Source organism: Ranitomeya imitator, chromosome 1 (genome assembly GCF_032444005.1).
Source record: "Ranitomeya imitator isolate aRanImi1 chromosome 1, aRanImi1.pri, whole genome shotgun sequence".
NCBI classification, from domain to species: Eukaryota; Metazoa; Chordata; class Amphibia; order Anura; family Dendrobatidae; genus Ranitomeya; species Ranitomeya imitator.
The window spans coordinates 313,129,820-313,151,003 of NC_091282.1; the positions used below are offsets into that span (position 1 = coordinate 313,129,820).

At 41.1% G+C, this 21,184-nt stretch overlaps 1 protein-coding gene across 1 annotated transcript in view; it reads left to right on the top strand.

Moving 5' to 3' along the window:
* Positions 1 to 21,184, top strand: part of PRODH (proline dehydrogenase 1) — a 220,076-nt gene that overhangs the window by 150,859 nt on the left and 48,033 nt on the right. The window contains exons 7-9 of the mRNA XM_069758514.1: positions 2,649 to 2,728; positions 15,790 to 15,871; positions 18,703 to 18,795. Coding sequence (XP_069614615.1) covers positions 2,649 to 2,728; positions 15,790 to 15,871; positions 18,703 to 18,795 — 255 coding nt within the window. The remainder of the gene's footprint in view (positions 1 to 2,648; positions 2,729 to 15,789; positions 15,872 to 18,702; positions 18,796 to 21,184) is intronic.

Genomic DNA, 21,184 nt, shown 5'->3' on the forward strand with positions numbered 1-21,184 from the left:
ATTCTAGAATACCCGATGCGTTAGAATCGGGCCACAATCTAATAAAAAAAAAAAAAAAAAAAAAATAATTATATATATATATATATATATATATATATATATATATATATATATATATATATATATATATATATATATATATATATATATATATATATATATATATATATATATATATATATATATATATATAATAATTATTTTTTTTTTTTTTTTTTTTATTAGATTGTGGCCCGATTCTAACGCATCGGGTATTCTAAAATATGCATGTCCCCGTAGTATATGGACAATGATGATTCCAGAATCCAGAGAGGCGGGATTTCCAAGACAGACAGACAGACGGAAAAACCCTTAGACAAAAATATATATATATATATTCTTTATTTATATAGCACCATTGATTCCATGGTGCTTTACATGAGAAGGGGTTACATACAAGTTACAGATATCACTTACAGCAGTGTTCCCCAACTCCGGTCCTCAAGAGCCACCAACAGGTCATGTTTTGAGGATTTCCTTAGTATTACACAGGTGACTGAATGCTTGCCTGTCCAGGTTGTGCAATTATCACCTGTGCAATACTAAGGAAATCCTGAAAACATGACCTGTTGGTGGCTCTTGAGGACTGGACTTGGGGAACACTGACTTACAGTAAACAAACGAACAATGACAGACTAATACAGAGGGGAGAGGACCCTGCCCTTGCGGGCTTCCATTCTACAGGATTATGGGGAAGGAGACAGTAGGTTGAGGGTTGCAGGAGCTCCGGTGTTGGTGAGGCGGTAGCTTCGGTAGTGATGAGGCGGCAGCGGGGTCAGTGCAGGCTGATGGGTTTTCAGGTTCCGTCTGAAGGATCCGAATGTGGTTGATAGTCGGACGTGTTGGGGCAAAGAATTCCAGAGGATGGGGGATATTCGGGAGAGGTCTTGGAGGCGGTTGGATGAGGAGCGAATAAGTGTAGAGGAGAGAAGGAGGTCTTGGGAGGACCGGAGATCACGTGACGGAAGATATCGAGAGATTAGTTCAGAGATATATGGAGGAGACAGTTTGTGGATGGCTTTGTAGGTCAGTCATATGTCTCTATTATGTACTGTATGTATGTATCGAGAAGTGGTGACGTGTTTCTAATCTACTTTTCCTCTGATTGTTTTATTCCAAGTTTTAGCTTACAACTACTGAAGTAAAATACTGACCAAATAACGTGTGAGTGAGGTCTAATACAGGAGAAGATGACACACAGGTATATACTATATACAGGAGGAGATGACACACAGATATATACTATATACAGGAGGAGATGACACACAGGTATATACTATAAACAGGAGGAGATGACACAAAGGTATATACTATATACAGGAGAGGAGATGACAGTTATATACAGGAGAGATGACATGGTTATGTTCTATATACAGGGGGAGATGACATACAGGTATATACTATATACAGGAGAGGAGATGACATACATTTATACTATATACAGGGGAGATGACATGGTTATGTTCTATATACAGGGGGAGATGACATACAGGTATATACAATATACAGGTATATACTGAGGAGAAAACGAGAGGTGAGAGTGCAAAATAGTGGAGTGATCAGAAAATGACAGGTGTGAGAGGGGAAAATGAGAGGAGTGAGGGGGGAAAATGAGGAGTGTCCAAGGACATTTCAGAGCCCTGTTCTTGGGATCAGTGAGTGTGAGGCTACTTCAATCGGCAAGATATTGTAATGGAACCATCACTCCGTTCCAGTTGGACTTTTTGGAATGCTATTTTTTGGGATCAGTGAGGGTCCAAAGATCCCTTGGTGATCCGCAAGATATTATCCATCCTATGGATCTGTTATAACTTTCAGTAAGGGAAATAAAACTTTTAATGGGAGCCACCCAGGCGAGAGATGGGCAGGAGGAGAGGCACCCAGCCAAGAGATGGGCAGGAGGAGAGGCACGCAGCCGAGATACGGACATGAGGGAGTGGCAGCCGGCCAAGATACGGGCAGGAGGGTGAGGCATCGGGCCAAGAGATGGGCAGGAGGGAGAGGCACCGAGCCGAGAGACAGGCAGGATGGAGAGGCACCCGGCCGAGAGAAGGGCAGGAGGGAGAGGCATCGGGCGAGAGACGGGCAGGAGGGAGAGGCACCAAGAAGGGGTGGACAGTAAACAAGTCAACCAGTGTATATATGGTGACTGGGTCACTGGAGCCAGTTCTTTGCTGCCTCTGAAATGTTCAATCTTTGATCACACGAAGAGGAGCTCTGAAGTACAAACTACTGTTGTAACAATTGCTCTCATGCATACTAGCAGAAATGGGACATGCATGAAAAGAGATTTATTTAGAAGGATGTGTCTGGTAAATTGCATTTTGAAAGTGTTGCAACCAGTTTTGAGTACGGTATTTGAAAGTTCATTTTGCTTCCCTAATGTTCTGAAAATAACTGTCCTTTTAGTATATTGTCTTTATCGCTGTCTAACCTCCGACTTTATCAGAGCATAGAGGATATCTGAAATGAGCAAATGCCACACACTACTTTCATCAGTCTCTCCTATATTGTATTACCTGCACTCTGCTAGGTTTCCATCCTTTATTCATTTGATCTAATGCAGTTAGCTGTACAGCCGAATAAATGTAACATGCTTTATTTTACAGGAGAGTCTTGCTAAACTTGGAATTGCAACAAAAGATGAAATTCATAACTGGTTCACGGGCGAGAATCTCGGACTATCTGGGTATGCTTCACTGATTAAATTCTATTTTTTATATCCTCCAAATGCACAATGTGCCATCTATCCTCGTTTCATTTTATCCCTCCGTTGTAAAATGGGAAATGTACGCCATTAATTCACGCCATTAAGTATCATTGTTTTAGAACATGTTCACGCTCGGTGTAAAATTTCCCCGACTCTCCCTAGATATTGCTTCTAATTATTTCATGCCTTTAGCAAATTATCTTCAAGCTACAATATGCCAGTGTTTATACTTGTGCATTGTAGACTAACAAAGGAGGCTCGGCTCAAACATTGCGGACCTCTGCAGACCTTAATGTGACACTTCATACCATCACACAGCCTGTCTGTATTGATTTCCTCCCACTAGCAAAGTGAATGAGTCACTGATGATACAAAAATGGTCTCCATTGTCCGTGAAACCTTCAGCTAGTTTTAGCGCACACTTAGAGACCATTATACACCTTTGACATGTAAAAAAAAAACAATTGTTAAGTATGGCCATGCTATTTAATTAAATAAAGGTAATGACTAAGTTTTTAAGTCTAACTTTTATTTCTTCCATCATTTTCTGACTCCCTTAATATGTGGTTTTCAGCCTGTTTCATACTTCAGATTTTTCTCTTGTAGGAATGCCTCTTCCAGTAATACAGGCTGGCTGATACTTTTCAGCAGCAAAATGGTAGTGTTTTTTTTTGTTTGTTTTTTTTCTTTTTTGTTTTTTTAAATGAAGACCATATACGGTAGTTAGTTAACTTGTATGTAGGAAGGAAGCAAATAAACAATTAAAAAAAATGTGGAGGGGCACATGGCTTAATAAGAAATCAATTTTCATTGAATTGTTTCAATTGTAACCAAGATTTAGGCAAAAATTGTCTTAAAAATGTAAAAGAACCTACACAATTTTGATATCTGCCCATTTACTTTTTATAGATTCTCAGGGGCTTGTCACTTGGAATTAAGTTTTTTTTCATTCTTTTTTTAGGCAATAGTTCATCTCTGCAGTAGTTCATGGTGGCGCCATTGCTCACAGCATGAAATGGTAGTAATGCATTTTTATAGTCAACTGTCTGCTGGACACCGGTTTATTGAATAATTAGACATAGAAGCAAAGCTAAACTTTAGACTACAAAAACAAGAATTTGACCACAGCTAAGACTTTCATAGGGGTGTACTTATTTTTGCAACATTGTGATGAATGAATTGGGGAAATAAACATTTTTTTGTGTGTGCGAAATACCAAAATTTACTTTTGTGGGAGTATTTTGTTGTACGGTATCCCCCCAAAAATGTTGACTCTGAAAGGAAAGTAAATGTCTTCTGACAAATATATATACTGAAGCCCATGGTAGTAGGCAGCAAAGGTCCTGTGTTCCTTGCATGCTGAAATGTTAACATCACTGATAAGTGAGCTTATTCAAGCCTGTTGGTGCCTTTCTGTATTTTCTTGTCTTTGTACAGAACACTGGTTACTTTACTTTTCTGGTGACACCTTTTTTCTGTGGCAATTCGCTTTAATGTTGAAGCGACAACTTCTGTGCTACAGTGTTCAGTCATTTCTCTGTTCAGGGTATCGGAGGAAATGAGCAGGGTTTTTAGTGTCACCTATTGGAAGCAAATTCTATATTGACCATTTAAAGGTCCTTGCCACATGACTTTGGATGTAAAGCCAAACCAGAATCTCCTTTTGCAAACACGTGTTTCAGGGTTTTTCCGCTCATCAGTGTGATGCAGGGGAACTGGTTGTCTGGTTGAGAAACCTTTGAAGAGGCATCTGGTTTATATGCCTTCTAATTAGGAACGTAACCGTTCACTTCATGCTCTCCTGCAGCCTGGCATAGTTCTAAGGTGGAATTCGGACGTCCAAGTGTGACCTCGAAGCACGGACTGGCCAAGGGTCTCGTGACCTGAACTTGACTGCCTCATATATGCTAATGAGCCTGTTGAGTATGTGTCCAGAGACTGATGGCTAGTCCATGTATCGTGGTCCATACTAAAACTGTGATTGCAGCATAAAAATAATCCTTCTCCTTTCCCCCTGTATGGTGATTTTCCTTTAATTGATCGGGACGGGCTAACAAGGTCAGTGCAGCCGCTGAGGTTGGGCTACTCAGTGCTGATTACCATACAGATAACGCAGTGTCACTTTAAGAGAACAGGAGTTTCCTTTAACCAAGGATGTGAAATCTCCCCTTGTACTGCTGCAGTGTATGGCTAGATGAAAATACATTAATTCCACATAAGTTTTTTAGCAATCAATCACTCTGCAGTAATCCCGCAGACGCCCCGTTCTCTGTATGCTACATGTTCCGGACTCCAAAGTGTATCCAATCAGCACAATGGACTCCTAGATACAAGCTGTGTAACGGTTCATTGCAGAGATGGGAATGAACACAAGTGTGGAATCTTTGTCTTTATCTATCTACATATTACAGAGGTTTAGGGGAAGGTTTTTGACAGATTCCCTTTAATTTGCTTTTCTAGTCTGTAAATTTACACCCTTAATTTGGCACCATCGCACTCGGCATTGTATGCTCCAGTTACTTCTAACCTGTATTAAATTAGCTTTTACATTGTGCCCTAAATAGGAGATTCCTAGAATTCTCTCTTGCAGGGTAAAGGAAGATCACAAAAGTCTGTCCCTTTGGGGTTACATCATGTGCATTTCATTCTTTTATAAAGTTCCTTAGATTTGGATGCTTCATTCTTTTAACTGGAAAAAAAAGTTATCAGAGTCTGCAGTATTTTAGGAATCCAGATTTGCATATAGTTTTGACACTTTCAATGGTTCAGCAGTATTAATAAGTTGAAGGAAAATTGCTTTTAAAAGAAATTAATGATTTCCCAAAGTTTAAGAGCAATCAGTGGGGTTAACATGTCCGGGTCCTCAATCATATTTACAGTTTTGGTAAGGGATTTTACCGACAAGGTCATCTACACAAGACTGAATTTCCAAGGCATCCCGAGCCAAACAGGTGCATTTCAAAGAAAGTCTACTGGGAGAAATGCTAAGATAACGGCGTAGTGCCAGCTGGCAGAAATATGGGCACGCTTCCTTTTCTGCGAATCGCCTGTTGTTCTGATTCATTTTGTACGCATTTATTTTAGAGGCTACAAAATACTAATGTACAATGTGACATTTGTAAGAAACATGGTTCTTTTCACAGGATGAGAATATCCAAATTCATGAATACTTTACTTTAAATAAGAAACATTGTTTTTTTTTATTATTTTAGAATTTAAGTAAATCCCTGTGTACAAGAAAAGAAAGATTGCCATTTGGATGCTAAATTCTGCCAAGGTCATGAACTCCGACTGACGGTTATCTTTTTAATCTACTTGAAGGTCTTATGTGTTGAAACTTTAATATAGAAGCTTTTTTGTAGGTCTTAAAAAGTTGACAGGTCTCGGCCCACTGTTACATCCTTCTTGACATCACTGAAACTGACTCCAATCACTACATCCAAAATAGGCCTATAGACCTTCATGGCCAAACCCTACCTCGCAGAGGAGAGCAAAAAGCCATGAAACAGTGCTTATACCCGATACTCTATCAATTTGTAGATGTTACACTTTTTTTACTCCATCAATATACAGAGGCATGTAAAAGTTTGGCCGCTCTTGGTCAACATTATGGTTATTGTGAACAGTTAAGCAAGTTGAACATAAAATGTTCTCTAAAAAGCCTAAAGATGACACATTTCCTTTGTATTTTCGGCAAAACAAAGTATTTATCTTTTACATTAAAAAAACAAAAACAAAATGGGCCAATGAAAAAGTTTGGGCACCCTACATGGTTAGTACCAAGTCTCGCATCCTTTTGCAAGTATCACCACTTGTAAATGCTTTTTGCAGCCAGCCAAGAGTCTTTCAATTCTTATTTGAGGGATTTTCATCCTTTCTTCCTTGAAAAATTTCTTCCAGTTCTGTGAGATTCCTGGGGCGTCTTCTATCCATTTATAGAAGCCATCCTCTTTTCAAGTTGAGCTTTTTTTTTTACAGATGGTGTTATGTTTACATCAAGAATTTGTTGAAATGTCATTGAATCCATTCTTTCCTATACCCATGATACAGGTCCTTCTCAAAAAATTAGCATATAGTGTTAAATTTCATTATTTACCATAATGTAATGATTACAATAAAACTTTCATATATTATAGATTCATTATCCACCAACTGAAATTTGTCAGGTCTTTTATTGTTTTAATACTGATGATTTTGGCATACAACTCCTGATAACCCAAAAAACCTGTCTCAATAAATTAGCATATTTCACCCATCCAATCAAATAAAAGTGTTTTTTAATAACAAACAAAAAAACCATCAAATAATAATGTTCAGTTATGCACTCAATACTTGGTCGGGAATCCTTTGGCAGAAATGACTGCTTCAATGCGGCGTGGCATGGAGGCAATCAGCCTGTGACACTGCTGAGATGTTATGGAGGCCCAGGATGCTTCAATAGCGGCCTTAAGCTCATCCAGAGTGTTGGGTCTTGCGTCTCTCAACTTTCTCTTCACAATATCCCACAGATTCTCTATGGGGTTCAGGTCAGGAGAGTTGGCAGGCCAATTGAGCACAGTAATACCATGGTCAGTAAACCATTTACCAGTGGTTTTGGCACTGTGAGCAGGTGCCAGGTCGTGCTGAAAAATGAAATCTTCATCTCCATAAAGCATTTCAGCCGATGGAAGCATGAAGTGCTCCAAAATCTCCTGATAGCTAGCTGCATTGACCCTGCCCTTGATGAAACACAGTGGACCAACACCAGCAGCTGACATGGCACCCCACACCATCACTGACTGTGGGTACTTGACACTGGACTTCAGGCATTTTGGCATTTCCTTCTCCCCAGTCTTCCTCCAGACTCTGGCACCTTGATTTCCGAATGACATGCAAAATTTGCTTTCATCAGAAAAAAGTACTTGGGACCACTTAGCAACAGTCCAGTGCGGCTTCTCTGTAGCCCAGGTCAGGCGCCTCTGCCGCTGTTTATGGTTCAAAAGTGGCTTTACCTGGGGAATGCGGCACCTGTAGCCCATTTCCTGCACACGCCTGTGCACGGTGGCTCTGGATGTTTCCACACCAGACTCAGTCCACTGCTTCCTCAGGTTCCCCAAGGTCTGGAATCGGTCCTTCTCCACAATCTTCCTCAGGGTCCGGTCTCCTCTTCTCGTTGTACAGCGTTTTCTGCCACATTGTTTCCTTCCAACAGACTTACCATTGAGGTGCCTTGATACAGCACTCTGGGAACAGCCTATTTGTTGAGAAATTTCTTTCTGGGTCTTACCCTCTTGCTTGAGGGTGTCAATGATGGCCTTCTTGACATCTGTCAGGTCGCTAGTCTTACCCATGATGGGGGTTTTGAGTAATGAACCAGGCAGGGAGTTTATAAAAGCCTCAGGTATCTTTTGCATGTGTTTAGAGTTAATTAGTTGATTCAGAAGATTAGGGTAATAGGTCGTTTAGAGAACCTTTTCTTGATATGCTAATTTATTGAGACAGGTTTTTTGGGTTATCAGGAGTTGTATGCCAAAATCATCAGTATTAAAACAATAAAAGACCTGACAAATTTCAGTTGGTGGATAATGAATCTATAATATATGAAAGTTTAATTGTAATCATTACATTATGGTAAATAATGAAATTTAACACTATATGCTAATTTTTTGAGAAGGACCTGTATGTTCCCTCTGCCATTTGCCTGCAACACAACCCCGAAGCATGATTGATCTACCCCCATTCTTAATGGTTGTCGAGATGTTCTTTTCCTTAAATTCTGTGGTCTTTTTTTTTTTTTTCCTCCACCCATACATTTGATCATTGTGGCCAAAGAGTTCTACTTTAACCTCATTGGTCCATAGGACTTGTCTCCAAAATGCATCAGGCTTGTTTAAATGTTCTTTTGCACGCTTCTGAGGCAGAAATATACGGTGAAGATGCAGGAGGTGCAAAATAGGTTTTCTGATGACTTTTTCCATGAAGGTTGTATGTGTGCAGGTGTCTCTGAACAGTGGAACTATGTACCACTACTCCAGAGTCTGCTAAATCTTTCAGAGGATCTTTCGCAGTCAATTGGGGAGGGGGGGGGTATGATTTTCCTTTCTAGCAATCCTATGAGCAGCTCTCACTGAAGATTTCATTGGTCTACCAGACCTTATCTTGACCATGCTTTGTTGTCTTCTTATAGCCTTCCCCTACTTTGTGGGCCTCAGCCATTTTAATTTTCAGAGTGCTAGGCAGCTGCTTAGAAGAACCTACGGATGCTGTTTTTTGGGCACAAGGTTAGAAGGACTTTTTTTGTTTTGTTTAGTTTTTTTTTTATAATTAGTTTTTTTTATAAAGCTGAGAAATTTGCATCACCTGCCCTTTCCTAACAATTATAGTGAAGAAGCCATTACCCTAACAGGCTAATTATTTTGACCAAGCAACCGGAATAAATGCGGGAATCTCCTTCCACCTGTAATGAGTGGCCCTTGGTCCTTAGTATGGTCTTTGGAAGGAATGTCATGTCACAGTCCTTTGTATTTATACATATAAATGAGATCTCCCCTGAGACCTCTTTTCTCCAAGATTACGACCACTAGCAACTACCTAACTCACTATATCAGTGGTTGTAACCATGGATACCTAAGGTTCTGCAATGCCTGCACAAGAAGAAAGCTGTCTGAGGAGATCTCACTTATATGGATAAATACATATGAGAAAAGACCTGGTGAATCAGAAAAACTATGAACAAAAAAAAATGTTTTCTTGATTTTCAAAATGGATCCTTTCTTGTGATGTACTAGAGAGAAGAAAGCGGAGCCATTATTTTTTAGACCCATGGCCTACAGCGCCCATCTGCAGCTATACACAGGTTGTACATATGGTATTTCTAACCCTGAATCTATTGCATTAACATGTTTTTTGTACAACCGTAATGTATAGCATGTCATTAACCCCTTTCTGCCATTAGACGTACTATTGCGTCCATGTGGGGTGGGCTTTACTTCCCAAGGACGCAATAGTACGTCATATGCGATCGGCAGCGCTCACGGGGGGAGCGCCGCCGATCGCGGCCGGGTGTCAGCTGTTTATCGCAGCTGACATCCGGCACTATGTGCCAGGAGCGGTCACTGACCGCCCCCGGCACATTAACCCCTGGCACACCGCGATCAAAGATGATCGCGATGTGCCGGCGGTGCAGGGAAGCACCGCGCAGGGAGGGGGCTCCCTGCGGGCTTCCCTGAGCCCCCCGCAGCAACGCGATGTGATCGCGTTGCTGCGAGGGTCTCACCTCCCTCCCTGCTCCCTCCAGCCCCGGATCCAAGATGGCCGCGGATCCGGGTCCTGCAGGGAGGGAGGTGGCTTCACAGAGCCTGCTCAGAGCAGGCACTGTGAAGGCTGCAGCGCTGCATGTCAGATCAGTGATCTGACAGAGTGCTGTGCAAACTGTCAGATCACTGATCTGTGATGTCCCCCCCTAGGACAAAGTAAAAAAAAAAAAATTTCAAATGTGTAAAAAAAAAATTAAAAAAAATATTCCAAAATAATGAAAAAAAAAATAAAAATATTCCCATAAATACATTTCTTTATCTAAATAATAAAAAAAAAAACAATAAAAGTACACATATTTAGTATCGCCGCGTCCGTAACGGCCCGACCTATAAAACTGGCCCACTAGTTAACCCCTTCAGTAAACATCGTAAGAAAAAAAAAAAAAGAGGCAAAAAACAACGCTTTATCATACCGCCAAACAAAAAGTGGAATAACACGCGATCAAAAAGACAGATATAACTAACCATGGTACCGCTGAAAACGTCATCTTGTCCCGCAAAAAACGAGCCGCCATACAGCATCATCAGCAAAAAAATAAAAAAGTTATAGTCCTGAGAATAAAGCGATGCAAAAATAATTATTTTTTCTATAAAATAGTTTTTATCGTATAAAAGCGCCAAAACATAAAAAAATGATATAAATGAGGTGTCGCTGTAATCGTACTGACCCGAAGAATAAAACTGCTTCATCAATTTTACCAAACGCGGAACGGTATAAACGCCTCCCCCAAAAGAAATTCATGAATAGCTGGTTTTTGGTCATTCTGCCTCACAAAAATCGGAATAAAAAGCGATCAAAAAATGTCACGTGCCCGAAAATGTTACCAATAAAAACATCAACTCGTCCCGCAAAAAACAAGACCTCACATGACTCTGTGGACCAAAATATAGAAAAATTATAGCTCTCAAAATGTGGTAACGCAAAAAATATTTTTTGCAATAAAAAGCGTCTTTCAGTGTGTGACGGCTGCCAATCATAAAAATCCGCTAAAAAACCCGCTATAAAAGTAAATCAAACCCCCCTTCATCACCCCCTTAGTTAGGGAAAAATTAAAAAAATGTATTTATTTCCATTTTCCCATTAGGGCTAGGGTTAGGGCTAGGGTTAGGGCTAGGGTTAGGGCTAGGGTTAGGATTAGGGTTAGGGCTACAGTTTGGGTTGGGGCTAAAGTTACAGTTAGGGTTTAGATTACATTTACGGTTGGGAATAGGGTTGGGATTAGGGTTAGGGGTGTGTCAGGGTTAGAGGTGTGGTTAGGGTTACTGTTGGGATTAGGGTTAGGGATGTGTTTGGATTAGGGTTTCAGTTATAATTGGGGGGTTTCCACTGTTTAGGCACATCAGGCGCTCTCCAAACGCGACATGGCGTCCGATCTCAATTCCAGCCAATTCTGCGTTGAAAAAGTAAAACAGTGCTTCTTCCCTTCCGAGCTCTCCCGTGTGCCCAAACAGGGGTTTACCCCAACATATAGTAGTAGTAGTAGTAGTAGTAGTAGTAGTAGTAGTAGTAGTAGTAGTAGTAGTTGTAGTTGTAGTTGTAGTTGTAGTTGTAGTTGTAGTTGTAGTTGTAGTTGTAGTTGTAGTTGTAGTTGTAGTAGTTGTAGTTGTAGTATGCATTAAAATGCAATAAAATGCAATAACTATTCTGAGCTTGTTGCAGTTGTTCATTTTGAACTTAAAATCCTTTGTTCCCGGGTCACTCTGTATAGCTCACAATGCCTTCTGGCCTGCGGTATTTAATAAATTACACCGTTCAACACGTTGGGCTCTTGAAAATATTTATCAAGAATAGAGGGGTCCCTATGTTGTATTTTTTATTTAAGTAATTGAAAAAAAAAACGGTGTGGGGTCCCCCCCATTCTTGACAATCAACCTTGCTATAAAGCAGACAGCTGAGAGCTGGTATTCTTGGTTTGGTAAGGGGCCATGGATATTGCCCCCCCCCCCCTCAATGGCTATTACAGTAAGTTGGGACTTTACTATCTAATATGAACTCTGTATTTTTAAATGAGCACAATTTCATTCTTATTGTTATAGCTTAATAAGTTAAATTTTATCTTAGAATCTTTAGTTAGGGACTGTTTGCCATTTGTCAACTTGAAAATTGTCATGCACATGACAGCACGACAAACACCCTGTGCTCGGGCATCCGAACATGAACAGTAACACTGCCTCCCTGGTGAAGTCCGTTTTTGTTGTCCGTGCCTAAACAATAGATGTTCGGTACGGGCGCTGAACTTTACTGTTCAGGTTCGCCCATCTCCACTTACCACCACTACAGTGCAAATGGGAATAGCCGGGCAAAGCGCCAGAATTGGCACATCTGATCAATGTACCTTTCCTGGGCAGCTTCAGGCTGTTATTTTTAGGCTGGGGGGCCAATATCCATGGCCCCTTTACCATTTTTCAGAATACCAGCCCCCAGCTGTTTGCTTTAGCTTGGCTGGTTGTGAAAAATATTGGTGATCACATGTCAATTTTTTTTTTATTAATTTAAATTACAAAAAAAAAAGCATGGGTACCCCTTTATTCTTTGATAGCCAGCCTTGATGAATCTTGACAGCTGAGGGTTGCAGCCCCCTAGCTGTGAGTTTTGCTTGGCTGGTTATAGAAAATACAGGAGAACCCACATCGGATTCTTTATTTATTTATAACGCAGGTGTCGGGTGATGAATACTCCTATCAGCTGCTCCTGCTGTCACGGTTATTAGCGGCAGCAGGTGTAGACTGATGGGAGTAATAATCACCCACCGTCTGCTCTCATTGTTATCACTTGAATATAACTCCTCATGCTCTGCCGGCGATCAGCGTGAGCAGGGGAGATATAAGAGCGGTCCTCCGCACCCAACGCCGGGAACATTGCTTACTGTACCGCTTCTTCTCAGGCGTCCATGCTTTTGATACTGATGCGGCATACGGATGCCATACGTGTCCCGCAAGTATTACACACACGGACACCGGAAAAAAAAACGGTCGTGAGAAACCGGCGTTATCCAAATCAACTATACTTGAACTTAGTGTGGCTTGGCATCGACTGTGTGCACAGGTACAGGATTTGCAACACAGCAGATAATTCTGCTACAAATCTTGATGTGTTGGCAGGAAAATGGTGTGTAAAATACACGTGTTTTGCTTTATTTTATTTTTTTTTTTATTTATTTTATTTTTTTTATACGCTCCACTCCTTAGTATTTGTGAAATATCTTGCAAAACCACAGCAAGAATTGCATCTGCTACAAATCTGCATAGAAAAAAAGAAAGCAACGTGTGCATTAAACTTAAAGCAAAGCAAAAACCCACAGACCCTTAGAGCGTACTCGTAGATTGTTTGTGTCGCCGCAGCTGCATGATTTGCGGCTGTTAGACAACCTGAACACATGCAGGGATTGCCTGTTTGTTAGGGAATCCACACATGTATTCAGGTTGTCTAGCAGCCACAAATCATGCAGCAGCGGGGACACAAACACAATCTACGAGCATGCCCAAAACACTCGGAGAACACCCGAGCATGCTCGGAAAACTCGAGTAACGAGCACACTCGCTCATCACTATTGACATCCCATTTCTTGCATTTGCGCATGCTCCTCTGCTTACTAGGTAAGTGCTTGTTTTGTCACTTTTAGGACAAACTGATATGGAGAAAGTCTTCTAAACTGAACCATTGGCTAATAGGAGCTGGAAAGAATCCATTCTTGTATGCCAGAATCGATAAAGAGAAATGATAATTTGGTTACTCTGTAGCTTTATGCTTCATGGTTTTTCTTACTGCAAACCAGTTGGCATGATATTTATTTTTCATATGTTAGAACATCTGCTTCTGTTTTAGGAGTCAGCAGGGCTGCAAATGGGACGCAGTATTTCAGGCCAAAATGGAATAGTACCGGTACTTGTTACGCACAAAATACTTAAAAGGTGATGGTTTTTATTTTTTTAAGAATTTTTTTTTTTCGGTACGTTTTGTCAGGGATACCTCATCAGTGTTGGCTAGGAGACCTGACCGAGCCTCTCCCACCTTTTCAGTATTCATATGACTCGTTCCCCATGTTGTCCTATAAAACAAACATATACTTGACCAGGTTATCTAAGGACCTGCTTTCTCTACTCGGATGTCTTTATTAACTGGGTAATGAACTCGTCAAGCTGCCATTGGCCAATCAATGGGCACAATAAACGGAATTGTAGGTTGGCTCTTTAAAAGTCATTTCTTTTCTGGGTGTTCGCTGCATGGACCATTTAGCTATTACTTACTTGGATAATCCTTTCATACATTTTTCAGTTTTATACATTGCAGGATTCTTGTAACACAAATCCTGTTAGGGTAAGTTCACACTAGGCGTTTTGACAGTATTTTTTTAATGCAAATTTTCAGCTGGGTTTTACTGTTCCAGCTATGTTTATTAGATTTCCGAAATCTCATGCACGCGGCTCTTTTGTCATGAGTATTTTGTGTTTGCGTGTTTTTTGTTTTTTTAGACAATAGAGCATGTCATTCCTTTCATGTTTTTTTTTTTCTGCCACAAAAACGCAGGTATTCGGTTTTGCTGCGTTTTTTTTGTGCCAAAACCTGATTCTGTAGAATAGCACTTTTTTTTTTCTGCACTAAACTTTATTAGCATGCCCAAAAGACAAACCTAACATGCCAAAAACGCAAGAAAAAAACAAGCAAAACCTGCTTTTTTTTCTGCAGCTTCTTTCCTGCAGAAAAAAAAGCGCCTAGTGTGAACTTACGCTTATTGTAGCTCTAAAGAATTTGTACATTGCACATAATGACCATTTTAAGTAATTCTGTATTCTCTGCTATAGAAGTTGATATGCTGCGGTCTGGAGAGACGCGCCGCATGTCCGCCTCCGTGGGTGAGACGTGGCCGTCTGAACGTATAGTGGGCATAAGATTTCTTGAAATCCCATCCACTATGCTGTAACATCTGGACTCGGTGGGTTGAACGCTGCATCAAGTATGCAGCGTCCAACCTGAAACGTTTACTGATCATCTGCACATGCCCTAAGACATTACATATGTGTCGGTCAAACACCTCCTTGTGTATGGCCACCCCCGACTCGACAGTAAATTGTATTTAATATATTCAATACGCATTGAGTCTTATGCCCCCTATACATGATGATGGAAGGCTAGGGAGTTCATCTTGATTAATGAACAGTAACGTTCTGGTGTTGGATTCTTAGACAGCCCCTTGTTGCCGTCTCTGGTGAAGGTTGCCTACAGTCATCTGTGATTCTAAACTGGTGGCAATGATGATCTGACTGTTCTTATCAGATCCTTTGTAAGATGGTTCTGTTCTTCTTGGTTGTTCTAAGTACTGAACGTTCTATATTGTCATGCAAGTTATTAGATATTGCTTTAGATTTGGCTTTGTGGCTGTGTACTTTCAGGGGTCTTTAAAATTTTGTTTTTGACTGACTTGATAGAAATATTCATTAAGTGGTTTTGATAAGGGAAATCATTCACTTGAATGACCCAACCCCTTCAACTTTAGTCAGCAAATTCAACAGAACTGTTTTTTCCATTAACACTCCTTATTTACCGTAATTTCCAACAAGTTTTCTTGGCTCTGTGACAGCCTCAACATTGTAGCTGCTCTATTCTATACAGTACCTAATCCATTAGAAATGAACGGTCTTCATCAGGATGAATTTCAGAACATGCCAGAGCTATGTGAACAGTATTACATCTGTGAGGCCTTATTTTTAGAAACCTGTTGCCTGACCCTCCGTTTTCTTGTTTAGGACCATGGATCTGCTGGATTGGAACAGTTTAATTGATAACCGGACAAAGCTCTCCAAACTTCTTTTGGTGCCGAACCTCCAGGTATCTTGTTTATTACTTGCTTCCATTTTTGTTTCCTTCAGCAGTGATAAATCATGGAATCAATGGTGTTTATATAAATAAATAATAATAAGTATAAAGATGGTTACTATGCAGGGGATTGTTATGGTGAGCAGGACGACTGCTGAAAACAGTCCAGGAATAAGCCACCTATCTACAGTATATTCGTTGGTTATCAAATACATCACAGCCCAACATTTCAATTCAAAGACCTAGTGTACAAGGATTTTTTCTGGCCAGCTTCAAGGGACACTGTCACCTGAATTTGGAGGGAACAATCTTCAGCCATGGAGGCGGGGTTTTGGGGTTTTTGATTCACCCTTTCCTTACCCGCTGGCTGCATGCTGGCTGCAATATTGGATTGAAGTTCATTCTCTGTCCTCCGTAGTACACGCCTGTGCTGTGCAATCTTGCACAGCGCAGGTGTGTACTATGGAGGACAGAGAATGAACTTCAATCCAATATTGCAGCCAGCATGCAGCCAGCGGGTAAGGAAAGGGTGAATCAAAAACCCCGCCTCCATGGCTGAAGATTGTTCCCTCCAAATCCAGGTGACAGTGTCCCTTTCATCATAACTCCAAGCCAGAATAACGCCCTACATAAGTGATGTGATGTGGGTGGTTTATACTGAGCTTAAGTTCTTGCTATTTAATCTGAGAGCAGTACAATATAGTGGCAGAGACCAGGATTCCTTGGAAGTCACGTGCTTAGCTGCTGGCTGTAGTTGCGATACAATTAGTATTTTATCAGCAGGAGATTATCTTTAGAGGACTAGGTGTTGCGTGTGTCAGGCAGTCCAGCTAATCTGTGTAACCCCGCCCCACCGCTAATTGTCAGCTTACTGACCATGAACAGTGTACACAGTGACCTGCCAATCAGGGCTGTGGGTGGTAATATACACAGCTGAGCAGTCATGGCAATGCTATATCTACAGCAGAGAAAACGTTAATCAAAACTACACCAAGAAGTCCAGTAAGTGATCCATCACTGGAATCTGGCTATGCAGCTCTGATTCCATAGCAAAAACCTGCTGACAGATTTTCCTTTTCCGGATTTTGAGTTTAGACCGCTAACTATGCAGGAGCTTGTTGACTAGCTGCATGAAGGTCCCATGGCACATTGCACCAGAATGGAATAAATAACTAGAACTTTTTTTTCTTGTAATTATCGGGGAGGATGAGCGAGGAGCGAGACTGCCTGCAAAGTATTACCTCCCTGCCAAAGGTTTTCCTTAAATGTAATTTATTGCCACAGCTTTAATGTTGTGCATGTCATCGTTGATTTACCGTGACAGCTCCATTTATTTCTCACTTTCCTATTGATCCACATAAGAAAACACAAGTATGATGTGAAGATTAACAAGTGTCATCCTGTCCTTTCTTGCCTCTTCTATTGCTACTGTTGTGACGAGGGTAAAAATAAAATCCTAAAATGAGCTCACGCTGTGCATGGGAAGTGTCAGTATTCTATAGGTCTACGGCTGTACTTGTTACATGTGTTAAATGTAACACTGCACGCATATGATGTGAAATACCGCGTGCATGAGCTTCTGCCGGTGCCCCTCTACGCCATACATTGACGGGCGCTTGTCAGCTCGCCTCCCTATGTGACGCCAGAGGCGAATACATTCTTATATTTAGGCTACCCTCATTATAAATTACTAGCGTATGGAAGGCTAGTCTCCACACCGCTCCTTGTTTTGTTCTGCAGCTTCAGAGCTTAATCTGATTTTTGTCTGTTTTCTTTTTGGGCATATCTCTGTTTAAAATATATCAGAGCGTGATACGAGGGGGGGAAAAATTTGTTATGGGATTTGCCACCTGCACGGCGTGTGAAATTCTGGGCTTTGGCTTATTATCTGCATTCTGAAGGAGCGAGCACGGTTCGCCTCCAGCGTCCGTCCTGCAATATGTAAGGAAACTGCGCCACCGTCTGGCCCTGTACAGCGCTGCGCAGCTTCACTGTGACCAGACGACGGGAGGCAGCAGAGTGTTTGTGTCCTGCGCCCGCCTGATGGCCTGCTCGGGCTTGTAATTCATCTTCATGAGATCTTGACCTTGATGATGATGATTCAATCATGGATAGTGACGCTGACCTGCCATCAGGCTTATTGTATGGCTTCTCCGTCTCTTCCCGAGCAGGGCGATTTGAATCTGTTCCTTCCAGCTAGTTACAGCAGGGTTTCCTCTTTTTTTTTTTTTATGGCATGTCGGTAGAATTCAATAGCGCAGCGCTTGTATTATTCTTCTGGTAATAGAAGTATAAATTGATAACATTTTAATTTTCCATTTGACACTTTTAATGCGCTCTTGTACACCTCATTATTCCGCTACAAAATGTTGCTTATTGCATTATTTTATTTTATTTTTTTATTTTTTTAGACGATATAATATTTTGCCGAGCTGCGAATTCCCTACCAACATAGAATGAACTATAAATAAATGTCCTTATTTCTCAATACTTTTTCTTCATACGCAATAAAGGCCAAGTAGTTAAGTTGTAAGGGAGAATAAACTCATTTTGGTGTTGATTTGTAGCGGCTCCTTAGGGATGTATTTACATAAATTAGGCAGATTTTTATTCACACCTGAATACATTTTGCCGCGGCTGAATAAATTGAACTGACAAACCATTTTCATGATGACATATTTATGTTTACGGGGCTCTAGAGAGAATACAATAGTGCGTTTTTGTAGAATGCTTACGGTGGTAAATGGCTCTATATCAGTAGTGTAAGATTTTGCACTTTTTCTGTAACGAGGCACATTTTGTAATTCTTTCTTTTTATGTTTTTCTCCCTCCCCCTCCCCCAGAGTGGTCAGGTAGAGCCCCTCTTGTCCAGGTTCACAGAAGAAGAAGACCTGCAGATGAAGAGAATGTTGCAAAGAATGGATGTGCTCGCAAAGGTCAGGAATGTATTTTTTTTTTGTCATCGGCTTGACACACTGTATGTCTCCGTCAGTACTTGTCAGGTTCAAATTTATAACGCCTCACATAGGAGGGAATTGGCAATGATTAAAACAGTGTGGAAGAATCCAAAAAAGATGCAAGAAGCAAGTCTGCAGTCTAAGAGGTGGAAATGTCTTGGTATTGCACGAATACGGAATTTAATTTTTTGTTCAGGGATTTTCCAGCTGAGCAGAATCTGTGCACCTTGATGAGCATAACTGCAGGGTAGATTTTCGGAATATAAGGCTGTGGATGTGGTAACTGTAGTCTGGATTAATGCAGTACATGGAATATAAAAAATTTTTCAGAGGTTATACACTATATTCTACACCTAGATTTGTACCTGATGTTATGTAGTTATCTTTATTTATAATAATGTACCCCTATTTGGAAGATTCACATATGAACATACCAGACTGTGAGTAGTCTATGTACATGGAATTGAATGTTCTATTCCCCAGGAATAGAAAACAAAAAAGTGTCATTCTAAATATTTTTTAAATACTTGGTTAAATCAAACTAGTTTTCGTCTAGACTAGTAATCACATTGGTACATCAAAATGTCCACAGTCAAGCTATCTCCAGGTCACCACTGCCACTCATCAGTGTGATCAGCCTCTTTTACATCAGCACCCTTGGTATCGCCAGTTTTAGATCAGAAAGCCAGGGTGAGCAGCAATGTGAGCATCTTCTTACATCAGCACCCCTGGTATCAGCAAAGGGTTAGAGCAGAAAGCCAGGGTGAACAGCCTCTTTTTACATCAGCACCCATGTTATTGCCAGTTTTAGATCAGAAAGCCATGGTGAACAGCCTCTTTTTACATCAGCACCCTTGGTATCGCCAGTTTTAGAGCAGAAAGCCATGGTGAACAGCCTCTTTTTACATCAGCACCCTTGGTATCGCCAGTTTTAGATCAGAAAGCCATGGTGAACAGCCTCTTTTTACATCAGCACCCTTGGTATCGCCAGTTTTAGAGCAGAAAGCCATGGTGAACAGCCTCTTTTTACATCAGCACCCTTGTTATTGCCAGTTTTAGATCAGAAAGCCATGGTGAACAGCCTCTTTTTACATCAGCACCCTTGTTATTGCCAGTTTTAGATCAGAAAGCCATGGTGAACAGCCTCTTTTTACATCAGCACCCTTGGTATCGCCAGTTTTAGAGCAGAAAGACATGGTGAACAGCCTCTTTTTACATCAGCACCCTTGTTATTGCCAGTTTTAGATCAGAAAGCCATGGTGAACAGCCTCTTTTTACATCAGCACCCTTGTTATTGCCAGTTTTAGATCAGAAAGCCATGGTGAACAGCCTCTTTTTACATCAGCACCCTTGGTATCGCCAGTTTTAGAGCAGAAAGACATGGTGAACAGCCTCTTTTTACATCAGCACCCATGTTATTGCCAGTTTTAGATCAGAAAGCCATGGTGAACAGCCTCTTTTTACATCAGCACCCTTGTTATCGCCAGTTTTAGAGCAGAAAGCCATGGTGAACAGCCTCTTTTTACATCAGCACCCTTGGTATCGCCAGTTTTAGAGCAGAAAGCCAGGGTGAACAGCCTCTTTTTACATCAGCACCCATGTTATTGCCAGTTTTAGATCAGAAAGCCATGGTGAACAGCCTCTTTTTACATCAGCACCCTTGTTATTGCCAGTTTTAGATCAGAAAGCCATGGTGAACAGCCTCTTTTTACATCAGCACCCTTGGTATCGCCAGTTTTAGAGCAGAAGGACATGGTGAACAGCCTCTTTTTACATCAGCACCCTTGTTATTGCCAGTTTTAGATCAGAAGGACATGGTGAACAGCCTCTTTTTACATCAGCACCCTTGTTATTGCCAGTTTTAGATCAGAAGGACATGGTGAACAGCCTCTTTTTACATCAGCACCCTTGGTATCGCCAGTTTTAGATCAGAAAGACATGGTGAACAGCCTCTTTTTACATCAGCACCCTTGGTATCGCCAGTTTTAGATCAGAAAGACATGGTGAACAGCCGCTTTTTACATCAGCACCCTTGGTATCGCCAGTTTTAGATCAGAAAGACATGGTGAACAGCCTCTTTTTACATCAGCACCCTTATTGCCAGTTTTAGATCAGAAAGCCATGGTGAACAGCCTCTTTTTACCTCGCCACTAGTGCTACATCCAGTGATATATCAGAAAGATGAGTCGAAAAGCGGTGTGAGCAGCTTCTCCTTCCCTCGGCACCCTTGATATCATCAGTATTGGATCAGAAAGACAGTCTGGGCAACAGTGTGAGTGCCCTCTTCTTAGCACCCCTGATATCTCCACTAACAGATCAGAATGTGAGTAGCCTCTTCTTACCTCAGCACTCCTGGTATATCCATTAT